This window comes from Phoenix dactylifera, chromosome 8, assembly GCF_009389715.1.
Source record: "Phoenix dactylifera cultivar Barhee BC4 chromosome 8, palm_55x_up_171113_PBpolish2nd_filt_p, whole genome shotgun sequence".
Classification (NCBI taxonomy): Eukaryota; Viridiplantae; Streptophyta; class Magnoliopsida; order Arecales; family Arecaceae; genus Phoenix; species Phoenix dactylifera.
In genome coordinates this window covers 15,091,024-15,106,190 of record NC_052399.1, presented here as the reverse complement: position 1 = coordinate 15,106,190, position 15,167 = coordinate 15,091,024, and the positions used below count along the sequence as shown (strand labels likewise).

Here is a 15,167-nt window from a genome sequence, read left to right as displayed (position 1 = left end):
TGATAATAGCTGGTTGTATGGCTTGGCCACAACATCTAGAAACCAAGCTGAAGTATTCCAATAACTTGTTCTACGTTTCTTCGGACTGTCAAGCTGTCTGAATGTGTATGACGGATCAAACAAGTAGCCATTCAATTTCAAAGAAACAATTTTCTGCCACCTTGGGTCTCCATTTGGTAAAATGATACCGTTGGCTCGCTAGAAAAGTAATGGTATGTGAGCCAGCCTTGTCTTGTGCGGCACAATGACTATAGTTTTCATATGAGGTAACATGACTATCCTCGAGCTGTCGCACATTAATTTTTTTTTTGGGCACTACGGTAGCTCGTGCAAGCAAAATAAGAAAAATAAGAATAGGAGAGCAAAAACAATTATTGTTCATAAAACCTCTCTCAAGTGGTGAGCAGCAAAAGAGGCAACCAGGTCTGTTACCTTGTTCGCCTACCGAAACACATGAGCAACCTGAAACGAGCTACAGCCAGTCACTAGGCTCTGGATGTCCCTGAGTAAGGGGTGACTATCGCTGTGTCGCCCGACGTCATGAATTCACTCAGTCACCGTAGTCAAGTTTCTCTCCAAGATGATGCAGTCTGGCCTATGATCCTTCTCGCATAGGTGACTCCCTCTCACGCTGCTCTAAGCTCCGCTCTAATAGCGGTCAAGTCATAGGTGCGCCTTCTGCCTGCCACAATCAACCTAGAGTCGTGATCCCGGATCACAAACTCCATCCCTCCTTTATCTCCTCTCGCTAATGCGCTACCATCAAAGTTCACCTTGAGATGGTCAGAGGGTGGGGGCTCCCAAGAAACAAGAGTAACTCGGGGCGCTGTAGCAGCGAAAATGAGAGCCCCAGATGTTTCTAGCCCACTCTGGCGACTGTGCTCGGGTAGCGGCGATAATCTCTGTCGTATGACGGATGGCTCTATCCACCACAGCTTTCGGAGATGCTCTCCTACCATCAAAGATGCGGGTATTCCTGTCTAGTTAGATGTGATACGCTATATAAGCATGGATGATGCCTCTATCCAAAGTCTCCAGTCTTCCTGCCATCATCCTCAAGTGGTCTAGCAAATCCCCTGCCAACTCTGCACCCTGCGGCAGGAAAATGGGCGCCCTCTGCCACACATTAATTTTTAAATGAATTGGAATGTTAGTGGTATTATCGTTTGTAGCTAAATTCTTAGTCCAACAAGCTTGGTGTCATTTCTTTTAGGTGCCTCATATGGTGCATGCTATTTCAAAATGTTTGGTATCATATTTGAAAAATAAAATTAGAAGACTTTTATTTGTATCACGCGATACAGACATTAATCTGCTAGCTCCACTAAGTATGCATATAAGATTATACTTTCCATCACAAAACCAACTTTGTTAGAGAAAAAAAGTTAGGATCCTAGCATTATGGCAGTATTGGTTCGTATTTACCTAAACTACGATTTTTTGACATAACTTATTTGATGCTTAAAAATTTTCTATGGTCTATTTTTAAATTTTTATTTAAAAATTTTATGATAATTAGAGACCAAGATATAATATAATTTATTATTAAGACAAGCTATAAAAAGATGTTGTAACTGTTCCATTCACCTTCCAAAAATTTCTTTTTCTGCCAACAATATATATAATTAACTTTCAAGATAACAAAGAATATCCAATTTTTCATGATTTAATTGTTTGCTTTTTATAAGTTTGTAAAATATAAAATATTTGCTGAGAATCGAGATTTTTGTTTGCAAAGATAACTAATGAGTGGTGATTCTCCCAAGTTTGAAACTTGGCCGGTTTATCCGATTACAACCGTCCATGATGAGTTCTACGGCTACGATCAGATGAGTCCCGTCCGCGCGATACTGTACGTTTTGGTGGTTGTCCGTTTAATCGTAGCCGTGGTGTCAATCATGAACGGCTGTGGTTGGAGAACCAATCGTTTCCGGTTCGGGTACCAAGTTGAGAGGTGTCCGAGCCTTAAATGAGTACCCAATCAGTGTAATCATGATAAAAAGGATATTTAGAAAAACCAAATCGGACAAAGGATTGAGTAGGAATGAAGGATTTAACTACCTACCGGAACGTTTCCATTGCTCGCCAGGACGAGGACCGGCGAACCAGGAAGCGGCAAGCACAACCACCCCCCCACCCGCTCCTCCTCCCCCTTCCCTCCGCGACAGCGACCGCCCTTCCGACGTCTCTCCCACCCGCTTGACCTTGGCTTCAGATCTCCTCCTCCTCCCTTATCGTGGCTTAAATCCTCTCTCCCCCACCCGAGGCTAATATTTCTCCAAGAAAAGGACAAGAAAGATGGCAGAATAGAGAGAGAGAGAGAGAGGAGATCGGATCTTTGCTTGGTTTGAGGTAATCCTGGGTGGGTCGGTCAGTCTCTGCCCTGGTATCGCGTTTCTGGGATTTTAATTGTCTCCCGCTTTATGGTGTTCGTCTGAGAAGCTCTTGTTTCTCTTTCGTCTGGTTCTTGGTTTTTTTCTCTCTATCAGAGGAAGGAAGATGGGGGAATCTGGGCCTTGGAGTCCTGGGCAGGTGTGCGTTTCATTCTTCGCTACGTTTCTTCATATTTTGTCTCAATATATTGATTTTTGTTGAATTTGGGACAGGTTTTGGTTGGTTTTTTATGCCACTGTGTTGAGTTTTAGCCCTAGTGCTCGCTATGATTGTTTTTCTTGGACTTTCACGGGGAAAACATTGTGTTGGATTTTCTTTCTTTCTTTCTTTGAATCGATGATGGATCGAACTAACAATTTCATCAAAAGAAAGACTTGGAAGCTCCACCTGAACAAAGAATCGGAAAACTACCCAGAAAAACAAAATCGTCTTTGTTGAATCAAGGTCGGATTGTGGTAACAATTTGATCAAAAGAAAGAGTCGGGAGACCCCCCCCCCACCCCGCGGCGCGAAAAAAAAAAAGAATCAGAAAGAATCTATCTTCCATTCAGCAGGTGGGAGGAAACTCTATAGCAGAGGGGTATGTGACAAAATAAAGAAGGAAGTATCCAGCACCTGAGTTAGGTGCTCATGATTTGGCTTGAGTAGATTGACCTATGATGTTCTCTTTAAATGTGATATAATAGTAACATGATCTTGAAAGGTCCATGCCTAGAGATGCCACCTGTTTAGGACCACAAAAAGAGGAGGTAGGTGTTCTTCCTGCCATTTGATAACGGGATTACAGGATTCATTTTATCTTTCTGTGTAACCAATGAAATGACTTCCGAAAGCTCCTGTCTAATATAAAATCGGGGGGAACCCTTAATCTTGAAAGGACTCATTTTGACTAGTCTTTAATCTTGAAAAACAGTGATATAATGCTGATAAATTTCTCTGGTGTGAGAACAGTAAATAAACAGGTAATTGTAGTCCCCAAACAGAGATTGCAAAATCTGCACAAATTATCTCCTTGCCTTCTTCTCATTCATGATTTTCGAGTTGGAACCATTTGATGATCAATTATGTAAAAGGCAATATATCTTCGTGATTTTTGATTTAGACAATTAAAATAAAAATGGAAAAATCCAAATTTGTGTGTACTAGATTAAAATAACTGGCATAATAATTACTATTTTTTATTTTTTACTAAAATAATTGGCATAATAGAAAAAGATAGATTTTTTTATGCACAAAATTTCATTCATTTGCAGTTATTTCACAAGTATAAAAAGAAGAAAACAAGGGTTTCATTGCAAGTATTCCATTTCATTCATAGTCACGCTTAAAGGCCAAGAACCTCTACCTTTGAGTTAACAATCTGAATAAAATAAATAGGATTTGTGAGCACTGTCATATGTGGATTGCTCGTCTATTTCAGTTCAAATACATAAGTTACGGATAACTTAGCGATGATATTGTCAGATATACACAATATTGCAAACTGTTTTGTTTAGAATGGTATTCCTTCTTTCTTGTTACTCTGACATTGTTCATTTATATGAACTATGGAATCTATCTCTTGCAGTGGCCATTACAATGTGTATCGTTACATATGTCTTTAGGGTGAAAATACTAAAGACATAGCATAACAGATTCAAATTTAAATTCAGACCGATTATGTGATTTGCTCTGTATTTTGGCCATGGTGGGCTCTTCCAATCCTGCATTTAGAATGAATTGTGATCCATGCAGAACATTAGCATGCTTCTCCAAGGGTTTAGGATTTCATCATCAGTGCTTCACCCAGCCTTTGGCTAAGATGTTTCGTCCAAAATTTAGCTAAATTCAGTAAATTTGGATTTTTTTAAACAAAAATCAATGATTAAAAAACAGCATATAGGGTACCAATTATATATCACAATTCTGCTCCATGAATATATATTTTAGATTAAAAAGAGTCATCTTTGCTAGATGAAAAGATCTGTTGGACCTGCACATATGACATATCCATTAAAAAGTTTTAACTGAAGTAATTTTTAAATAAAGTTTTTCCTTGATTCAGGTCATTGCCTTTGTACTGTTAGGCTCAGCAAGACTTGTATCTGACCATTTTCTTATTGTTTTGGACGTATGTGGGGATGATGGGGACCCCAAACTTTATAAGTTTGAAAAGATGTGGCTAAAAACACTACTGTTGGAGAAGATATAGAATACAGTAGACCCTCTTAATATTGTTTGTATATTCATTAGAGTTCCCTTGGCCGCCCAAATGTAGATCAACATCCAAGAGGCTTGTGGTCTACTCCAGCAATTTCATTATCTTCATGTATCATATATACCAAGAGAAGCCAATCTGGTGGATTGGCTAGCTACAAAGTAAGTCTTGCATACAGGGACCTTCACATGTACTTATTATTTCAACGACCATTGGCTACAGGGAGGAAAAAGAGCAACTAAAGTTTTTGCTAAATAAAAAGGAGCAATTAAAGTTGGAAAATGGAGAAGGAGCCTTATAGAATACGTCAAAGACTTGAAAGAAAGAGGTGGTTGGTGTGGTTCACCACAAACTAAGAATCTCCTTTAGGCAAGATTTTAAAAATTGAGTACAGCTCAGGCCTGGACCAAAATGTTTCATCAGTTTTTCAGCGGACCAAAATGTTTCATCAGTATTTCAGCAATTGGGGACTGGAGAAGCAGTTATTCTGTGCTGTAGGGCTTGCTGGTTTACTATCTAAATTTAACTTAGAGCCTCCAACTATGTCGTATATGTGATATTGCAATTCAACTATAAGATGAGCTGTAGTGTGTAAGTGAACTCTCCCACTTCCCCAATTTCTCTCTTCCTCCACCTCATCTCCTTGTCTGAATGGAAGGCTTGACTTTATTGCTTTCCCACCACAGCATGGTATATTAATTCGCAAAGGTAGTTGGTCATCCAAATATCTCCTAAATGGTCAGGCTGTCACTGCACCGGACATTTTTGAAGTTTCCGATCTTGCATATGCTGTAACTATTAGCTTTCCACTGCAAAAATCTTGATAGATGTAAGAGATGCCTTTGCTATGCTTATTTTTATCTTCTGTATGAATATGCTGTCATTTGAGTCATTAGCAGTGACATTTTGTTATTGTGCAGGTTTCTTTTTTCCTTGGCTTCACTCTTGTGTTTGTTTCATGGGTATATGCAGAGATACTTGAGTACAAGAAATCATCTTCTCCTTCAAAAGTGTAAGATGTTTATTACAAAATTGAGATTATTGATCATGATTATGTTCTTAAATCTTTTGAAATGCATTCATAATGTACAAGGGACAAGCAAATAGTTTTTTTATAAATTTGATGTACATATCTGCATTGCTCTTCTGCATGATGGTGGAAAGTTTCATGTACCTTTTCATTTGTGTTTTTTACAGTTAGCAACATGTATATATTTTTTGTGAGTCCAACTTTGTAGCCAAGATCAGTCTATTAATTTTAAAAGACCTTCTACAACCTTTGCTAATCATGAGTACTGTCTCTTTTGGTCTGTATAAATTAGTCAGCAATAGTGTTGCTACATAGCTCACCAACAATAATGTAAGAAGATTAGATATCTAACCAGTTGAATCAGAGCTTAGAGCATATATTGCAAAAAGAAAAAGAAATACTGCAGGCAAATTGTACCAGGGTGATGGGTTTCTATTTCTTTTGCTCATGTATGACATGAATCATACAGGATCAAGCAAATCAGTGCCGATGTGGTTTACATTGTCATGCAAATGTCATGCTCTAGTTATACCACCAGATGGCTGTGATGATTCTATGCCTCTCAGTAATTCATTTCTTTCCGGTTTGCAGACACTCAGATGTCAATCTGGAAGAGTTAGGAAATGAAACAGTCAAGGAAGATGATCGGGCTGTCTTGCTTGAAGGAGGCCTTTCAAAATCAGCATCTGCAAAATTTCAGAATTCATCTGTCCGAGCAAATTTAATCAGGTTACTTCATAATATATAGAAGAGTATCAGCTTCTAATATAAATGATCTATCAAACATTTGTGGCTTATAATTTCTGGTGATATGTATTGAAGGTTCATAAGAAGGGACGAATCATTTTTCCTTGAGAATCGAGCATTATTGAAAGCCATGTAAGATTATTTAGCATCGCAGGAAAAATACTAAACAATTCATTTCCCTGGCTTCCTGGTCTAAACTATACAACCATGCAGGTTGGAATTCGGTGCAATTCTAGTTTACTTCTACTTATGCGATCGGACTAATATGTTCTCAGAATCAAGAAAGGTGTGTTCTTTAGTCAGTGATTTTAGTATGATAAATAACATTTTGCTTGTGATGGCTGGATTACAGATGATAAAGCTTACCATCACCCATAAGAAATCAAATGATAAAGCCACAATTTGTTCTTCTAATGCTTCCTGATACAGATTCAATGATATTGAACTCTTGTCTGATAGCCATATCTATCATGGCAATGTAATTTTGTTGAAGAGAAATTCTATTTTGAAAGTAATATTTCTCAATGATCTAGTGTTGTACTTTTGCCAGTGATTCTAAACGGTGACAGGGAATTGATCCTAAATATGCCCTTGTTTGATTTGGCTGTATACATAATTTTTCTTCCTTTTCTGCGCGTACATGTGACAGTCATTACAGTAGATATCTATGTCAACTCCACTTGCACTTATCCACATTTTGGCCTCTCTTTTTTTTCTTGTTAGAAGAGGCAAGCAGGCAATGGGCTATATAATGGGGGTAGCCCTCCCTGAATGCCCTAAAACCCTGGTGAAGGCTGGATTCGTACTCAGTCTCTTGGTACAACCACGAAGAGACTTTACCAGCTTGGTCCGCTAACAACTTCACATTTTGGTATTTCATAGCCTGAAAACTGCATCTTTTTTAATGCTTTGGTGTGGACCTTGTGAAGAAAGCCCACTGTTACAATTAAACATACCACTCCTCTGAGATAACCTTAAGTGGCATGCTACGCAAGTAAGGTCTAGTCATACAGTAAGGAAGTGTCAAGTTTTGTAGAGATAGGGGCTAAGTGAAATAATAATAAAAGAGTGTATCCAACAAATGTTCAAGGGGAAACCATGATCAATCATAGTTCTTACATCTTAAGTAGGTTGATCAGGGAGATCAGGCAATTATACCTTTCAGGATGTACCTGCTACCAATACCATTTAGTTGAATATTTGAATCTTTGAGCCCAAGGTGAAGAAAAAAAGAAATGGATCTTGTGGAAGTCATTAGGTAGATAGTGGAGCAGAAGAAGGACAAATCCTTGTTGGGACTGTTAAAGGTGGCATCTTGTGTCAGTTTATGTTTTGGGTTTTCTGAGTTCGATAGTTACTTAAATTTTGTGGAAGTCTTGCCAAAACCCATCATATATATCCAAATAATGCCACGTTCCTTGCGAATCCTTATATTGCAAATCCTTTTTTGCAACTTCCTTCCATGCTATTGTAGAGGAGTTCACAACGTGGATACCAGGGAACAGTAGAAGCATTGAACGGTTTTTGACCCAGATCCATCTTTTCTAACCTTGGCAGACAAGCCCTTGCTGTTCCACTTATTTATCAATTTCTAGAACTTGTTTAGAATATATCTGCAGAAATTTCATGCTTTATTATATAGTGAACTCCTGTATGCATTTTTGGGCAAATATGACAAGTACTTATATTCATTACTCTGGCAAAACATACACATAGAGTATCAATACAAGCTTGGAGAGACATTGAAGATCATGAATATAGTTTTTTTTTGACTGAAACTTCATATAAATAATGTGCCTTCTTTATTTCATTTTTATAGTAGTCAAGCATTCATAATTGGAGAGGAGGAAAGGTCTATATGCTGATATGGGAAAACAAACTAAAAGAAGCAATTTAGTTGCACTCACTCATAACTTGCTTTTATTTAGCTTTAGGAGAGTGGATGCTTGGATCTTGTAGAAGTCTCTATTTAGGGCCTGTTAGGATATTCCTATAGTATTGGGCTGAAAATCCTGCAGGAATTGAGCTTGTTGGCCCATCTAGCTTGCATTTTCTAAGAGTTTGTCCAAACCCAGCCCAGTCCTAGCCTTTGGGCTGCAGAAAGAAAAAAGATCTATTGCAGTCTTTTTTTTTCTTTCCCAATTCATGAATCCTACAGGATTTTCAGTCCAATTCTGTAGGAATAGCTAAACAGGCCCTTATTGTATCAGTTTTATGTTTATCATGTAATTCTAACATTAGATTAACCAGCTGTAGCAATGAGAATATTGTAAGCTTTACCATCATAAGCTAACTTTTACAGGGTTTCTGCAACTTGACTTGGTCCAGTTTTCTTCTTATTTGCTGTGTTAATCTTTTATTTCTGCTTTTCCGCTGCCTGTGTAACTATAGCTGATAACAGTAATATTCTATCTTGTAGTTCACAAAATTAGCTTAGAGAATACAAAGTCATGGACATCCTACTGTTACTAATGAAAATCTAGAGCTCCGGTCAATTTAATTCATCTCTTTCATATTTTGGCATCATAAGCGATTCTTGTATTTTAGCAGTTTTTCAAAAACATAGGATATGTTCAGGTGGTATAATGTGGCACTTTCCTTTGCAGAGTTACAGCCGTGACCTTTTTCTTTTTCTGTACATCCTTCTTATCATAGCTTCAGCCTTGACTTCTCTCAAGAAGCACCACGATAAATCAGCATTCTCTGGCAAATCCATACTTTATTTAAATCGGCATCAAACTGAGGAATGGAGAGGTTGGATGCAGGTTGGTACCTTGTGATTTCTTTATCTGATTTGCCTTTTGTCTTTTTAATTGTCTTTCTCAAAGCACAATGCATGTTTTAAGTTACATAAATTTTAGCTTAATGGTGGCATAGTTCAATTATAAAGTGATGTATACTTCCTAATTTATGATAGTAATCATCAGCAGTGTCTGGGTAAAAAGATTCTACAAGAAATGATAAAAGCAACTAGAATGATAAATGATCAAATTGAGCACTACATTGTTCTATTTTAGTAAATTCTTTGTTCACTTATAATATACTTGCTCTCCAATAATAATAATAAAATGAAAAGTGTGAATTCTTGTTATGTGATTTTGCTTTATTGGTTCATGCTGCTTTTCACTTGCCAATTGTTCAAGGAAGGATTTCTATTACTTAAAGCATCCTAATCTCCAAATATCCCTTTAAACTGTGACCTTTAAGCCCCCAACCTCTAGTGTTAGAGAATTAGATTATGCACTATTTGTTTTGTAGTTATTCTGATGTCTTTAATTGATAGAGATGAGCTGCTAAATAGATTTAATATTTTCATATGCCTAATTTGTTTTGTAGTAATTCTGATGTATTTATAAAATAACAAAATGATTGACAGCAGTGAGCTTCCAAATAGATTGAATATTCTTGTTTTATCTAAACTTCTTGATGATTGCACGATTCCTCAAAGCCCTAAGGTCCCATCAGCAGGTATATTATGGATGTGAATTTATACACTCTAAAACTGACTTCATAGCACTTCACTCAGACTGTTTCTTTGCTAAGAAAAAATTTCAGGTGTTCATTATTTGCTCTCTCATCTTCTCCCAGGTATTATTCTTGATGTACCACTACTTCGCCGCCACAGAATTATATAATGCAATACGCGTGTTTATTGCTGCTTATGTTTGGATGACTGGATTTGGGAACTTCTCTTATTATTACATACGAAAGGATTTTAGCGTTGCTCGGTTTGCTCAGGTGCCTTACTGATTATTTCATCACTTTAGATTGCCTTCATCTAGCAAATTGATATTCCTTTTCTATAGTCGTTTTTAATCTTACTAATTTTGAAATGAATCATGTATTCATTTGCAGATGATGTGGCGCCTGAATTTCTTTGTGGCCTTTTGTTGCATTATTCTGAACAATGACTACATGCTGTATTATATCTGTCCCATGCACACACTTTTCACCCTTATGGTATATGGAACACTTGGCATTTTTAATAAATATAATGAGATCAGATCAGTGATGGCTGTGAAGATCATCTCCTGTTTTTTGATGGTGATTTTGATTTGGGAAGTTCCAGGAGTTTTTGATCTTCTTTGGAGTCCTTTGACTTTTCTAGTAGGTCAGTATTGATTAACCTATCAATTCATTTTTCATCATCCAAAATTTGCTAATGTTTGTTGGGTGCAGGGTACAAAGACGCAGATCCTTTGAAAGCAAATCTTCCTCTCTTGCATGAGTGGCACTTTAGATCTGGCCTTGACCGCTATATCTGGATTATTGGAATGATATATGCTTACTTCCATCCGAATGTAAATTTCCTAGATGCTTGTTATGTAGTCACTGTTATAATATTGTCAACAAATTGATTTATCTCTTTAAAGATCTTATCCTATACCTGGATCAACAATAATATTTGCATCATATGCCATTTGTCTATACATATTTACTCGCATGCTTCATGCATATATATGACCACATGTGCCTACTTGAATGAATGTGTATATATGTATTTGATCAACATGTAGATATATGTGCATATTTTAGTGAGTGGTTTTTCTTGTAGTTGCTTACTTTTTCAATCCTCTTCCAAAATAGGTTGAAAGATGGATGGAGAGATTAGAAGAATCAGAAACCAAGCTGAGACTGACTATCAAAGCAATCATTGTTTCTGTTTCTTTGGTGGTGAGTCACAAGATCCTGTGCGGCAGATGTTGTATTGGCATCTATTCGTTAGTCTGGCACGTAAAATGATGATTTCTTTTATTCTTGTAGGTTGGTTATTTGTGGTATGAGTATATCTACAAGCTAGACAAGCTTACATACAATAAGTTTCATCCTTACACTTCATGGATCCCCATCACGTACGTATTTAGAAGTTTATACATTTCAAAAGTTTTCTGTCTATTTTCTGCCATAAATCATGTATAAACTGTCTATTAATTTGTAAATCTGGTTTCTATACACTTCAGCATTTACATTTGTCTGCGAAATTTCACACAGCAGCTACGTAGTTATTCTTTGACTCTATTTGCGTAAGTTGCTTCCCTGAATTGCTGTGAATATTTCTTCATCTGTAAAATTCTAGGATGCCTAAATTGTTTCAGCCAACATCCTAACAAATCACATGGGCCTCTTTTTCAGGTGGCTTGGCAAAATCACCTTGGAAACCTATATATCCCAGTTTCATATATGGCTGAGGTATTGATACTTCAAGTTCAGCACTTCCTAATGCGTTCTCTGGTTTTTACTCAGAATTCAGCATAAAAAATATATTCATATATATAAAATAACAGCAATAATCTTCAAATTAATTATAGTTCTTTGACCTAATCTATATTCTTTTTTTTCAAGTATATAATCTATATTCTGTTAACTGCTGATGTTTTGATGTTCTACTAGTTGCATTCTGTACTTGTTATGGCCATTTACAAAATGTTTAGTCTTCTTACATGATATAATTGGACAAATGAATCAGATTTGCATGGATATAGAAATTTTTTATTGCTTGTTGATTTGGTTTGGATATATAACAGAATACATATCTCATATTGTTGTCCTTATAATATCATGTATAACCAAGTCTCTTCCCCCCCCCCTCTCCTCTCTTTCTTCTCTGTATGTGTGTGAAAAACTCTTAGGGCTATATGAACCCAGGCAATATGAAACAAATGCAATGCTTGACATATTCATATCGATAGAGGCAGCACCTATCAGGCTATCACTGTATTCACAATCCTCTTGATCATGAGGCACAAAGTGGTCTTGCATCTTAGGTTGTTCGGGTCAGATTTTTGGGATGTCTCAGGCCAAACCTAACTAGTTAGCATGTCATAATGACCTGACCCAGAATGAGAAGAAACCTGAACTTCTTGATCTCAATTTGAGAGGACCTGTAATGAAAATGATTCAATTTGAATCAGGTCGCTGGATTATGCCATTAAAAGAGAAAGACTTGGTGCCTTTAAAGATATTTTGAGGTTGACAAAGAGAAAGAGTTGAGTGGTCTTGTGTGGAGAGAGTTTTTTTTTTTTTTTTTTGTTGGTGTTTTTTTTTTCTTTTGTGGGTTGGTGGGGGGTGGGGAGGAGTGTGTGGATACTACAAGCAACATATTTTAGAGAGAGAAAGACAGAGAGACCAGTTGAAGACTTCATTTTTAACTTAATTGCAACTCATGTACTCATTGATAATCTCCACCTGGCAATGTTACTGCACCTATGCCTCTGCTTTTTCAAGTTCACTCATTCCTTTTATGATATTTGGGAATGGATAGATAGGTCTCAGTTTGTAATATATATATATATATATATATATATATATATATATATATATATATATATATATATATATATATCGATCGCTTTAAAATAAAATCCTTGATTCATGATTCTTATCCAAATAGGTGGCATGCTAAAATCAAAGCCTAATATACATTTGCAACAAAGAAATTAGGGTTTGTCCGTTCATGTTCATTTATAAGCTTGTGTCACTAAAAATTAGCTTCTGCACTTTGGATCACTAGTTCAAGCCCCTGATGCAAAAATAGGAAGACTGAAATAGCATGGAGGGTTGTGGAGAGTCCCAACCACTCATCTACATTGAGGCATAGAGGCCGAGCATGTCCTTGTTCTTGAAATGGCATATGCCTGGGATCATAGCTGGACCTTGATGACGAGATAGGTGTGTTCTGATCCAGAGGCACTGGGGAGTGGTGAAGATATTGGATTTTGTGGTGGCTGACAGCGAGCAACAGATGGAGGATGCAGGCAGGATTGCTGCGGCAGCCGATATACTTGGTGAAAAATGGGCGGTGGGTGAGGCCCAAGGATTGCCTAACCGGTACCAGATGTCGTACTAGTCGGCGCCCGGTTTGGTCCGGTACCGGTTTGGTTCGGTATCGGTTCAAACTGGACGAAACCGTCCGGTTTCGTCCAGTTATGTCTAGTACCGGTCCGTTCCAGCCGATGTTATTGTAGTTCTGGCCCCGTAGGGGCTGGAACCATTTTCCATAAACAAACTGATCCGGTTAGAGACCGGGTCGGCTCGGTTTGGCCCGAACCGGATGGTACAGCTGATTCGGCAATCTTTGGTGAGGCCACAGTGGGCAATTTGTGTGTTCAGGCAGATAGAAGAAAGTGAGCAGAGGAGGTGATGAGGTCGGAGATGGCAGAGCAAATGAGGAGGGCAACAAAGGCTCAAGGGCTCCTTTTTTTGTTGTAGAATCTCATATATGATCCTCTTGTGCCCTGGCACTTAGGTCCTTTAGTTTCTTGGCCCTACAACTTGTTACAGGACCAGGGCCTCATTATCTTTTGTTCTCACATGAGAATTGCATTAAGTACCCCTTTTCTTGCAGCTCAATTAGGCACATACAGATGTAGAAACTAGAATGAGCATTTTATGATTTGTTCTTTATTATATCAATCAATTCATTGCTAAAAGACTCTGAACACTTAAACTAAGATTGGCTGTACTGAGATTACAGTCATTAGCCTTCACAACTTGAAGAGATAAAAATCTACTAGCTATTTTAGCTGACATACCTACCTTTCAGCTGACGTACATACCTTTTGCTTTACATGTTTTTTGGCCTAGTACTTGGAATCGCTGTCACAATTTCCTTCAGTTGCGTCCAAGGAAATAATGGATCCTAATGATTTTGTGCTGCAAATCTGCAGGTCAAGCAGGCCTAATGGTCAGCCCAAATGGCTTCTTTCTTTCATTCCAAATTACCCACTGCTGAATTTCATGCTTACATCTGTAATTTATCTCTTTGTAAGTAAACGTCCCTGGATATGCATAATTGTTGAGATATTTCAAATTCAAAATATTCTTACATGGCTCATATTGCAGATATCATATAGGGTCTTTGATCTCACAAATTCACTTAAGGTAGCTTTTGTCCCGAGTAAAGACAACAAGCGACTATTGCAAAATTTTATTGCCGGAGTAACTATTTCCATGTGCTTATACTGTATATCCTCGGTGCTTCTGCTCATTCCTAGTCCATGGGTATGCCATAAAACCAGTGCTCTATTTTATTTATATTTTTCAGTAGCAATTTGAGCTTAAGCTGCTTATGTTTTATCTAACAAGCGAGTGCATCAACAGTCATGACAGGTAGCGATCCGAATGTTTAAGAAGAGTTTGAATCTTTTGGTTTAAGATACTGGTCGTCCTGTACATGGAAAGAATTCTTTATAGTCTTAAGCAGACAATGAACTTCAGCACATTCATGGGGAAAGAATGGAGCTGTTCATTCCAAAAAGGTGGTTTTTTGTTGGGTGCTTTGGGACGTGGATGTAAATTCTCTTGGTGGTTCGCATATCTATGTATTATTGTGGATGACCATTCATCATCTCTTGTTAAAGACAGATTAAAGGGGCTAATGGCCTTGATACATGCTTTGTTTTTCCCAGAAATAAGATAAAAATTATTTAACGTCAACGCATCGCCCCGTGGGATACATATTCTCCATCATGTTGGTAAGCCCATGGGTTCAACTGACAGAACTCGCAGATCTATCAGGTCATATATATGAGATTGTTGTCACTTCCTGATGCTCCGAGTATTCTAATTCTTGAAATGTCCATTATATAAATTGAGCACATCATAAAGACAAATTGTTTGGACTATCTTGCAAGTTGGTTGAAAACCTCTAGATGGAGGGTTTTTTATTATTTGATAATGAATAATAAAGCTTCCATGCTATTGCCAATGAATTAGCTTCCTGGGAAAAGGTCATTGGAAATTTATGATGACCACGAGGAAAGAATGAAGGGCATCCATTTCATCCGAGAGAAGCCTTTA

General features: G+C 37.5%; 1 protein-coding gene across 1 annotated transcript; it reads left to right on the top strand.

The window, feature by feature from the left end:
• Positions 1–2,050: 2,050 nt before the first annotated feature.
• LOC103703356 (protein REDUCED WALL ACETYLATION 1-like) lies at positions 2,051–14,804 on the top strand. The gene is made up of 16 exons (XM_008786182.3): positions 2,051–2,532; positions 5,512–5,603; positions 6,213–6,350; positions 6,444–6,500; positions 6,582–6,654; positions 8,975–9,133; positions 9,957–10,106; positions 10,224–10,479; positions 10,548–10,669; positions 10,956–11,042; positions 11,133–11,221; positions 11,330–11,392; positions 11,502–11,558; positions 14,036–14,132; positions 14,211–14,369; positions 14,469–14,804. Exons 1-16 carry the CDS (start codon positions 2,500–2,502, stop codon positions 14,472–14,474), a joined length of 1,638 nt encoding a protein of 545 aa, XP_008784404.1. The 5' UTR covers positions 2,051–2,499; the 3' UTR covers positions 14,475–14,804.
• The last annotated feature ends 363 nt before the right edge of the window (positions 14,805–15,167 follow it).

What these genes read in the sequence shown, in the direction of transcription:
- LOC103703356 (XM_008786182.3), top strand. Translation starts at nt 2,500, where the DNA reads ATGGGGGAATCTGGGCCTTGGAGTCCTGGGCAG. An exon ending in GTCCGAGCAAATTTAATCAG is followed by an intron (nt 6,351 to 6,443) that starts GTTACTTCATAA and finishes TATGTATTGAAG; the next exon opens with GTTCATAAGAAGGGACGAAT. An exon ending in TTGTTTCTGTTTCTTTGGTG is followed by an intron (nt 11,043 to 11,132) that starts GTGAGTCACAAG and finishes TTATTCTTGTAG; the next exon opens with GTTGGTTATTTGTGGTATGA.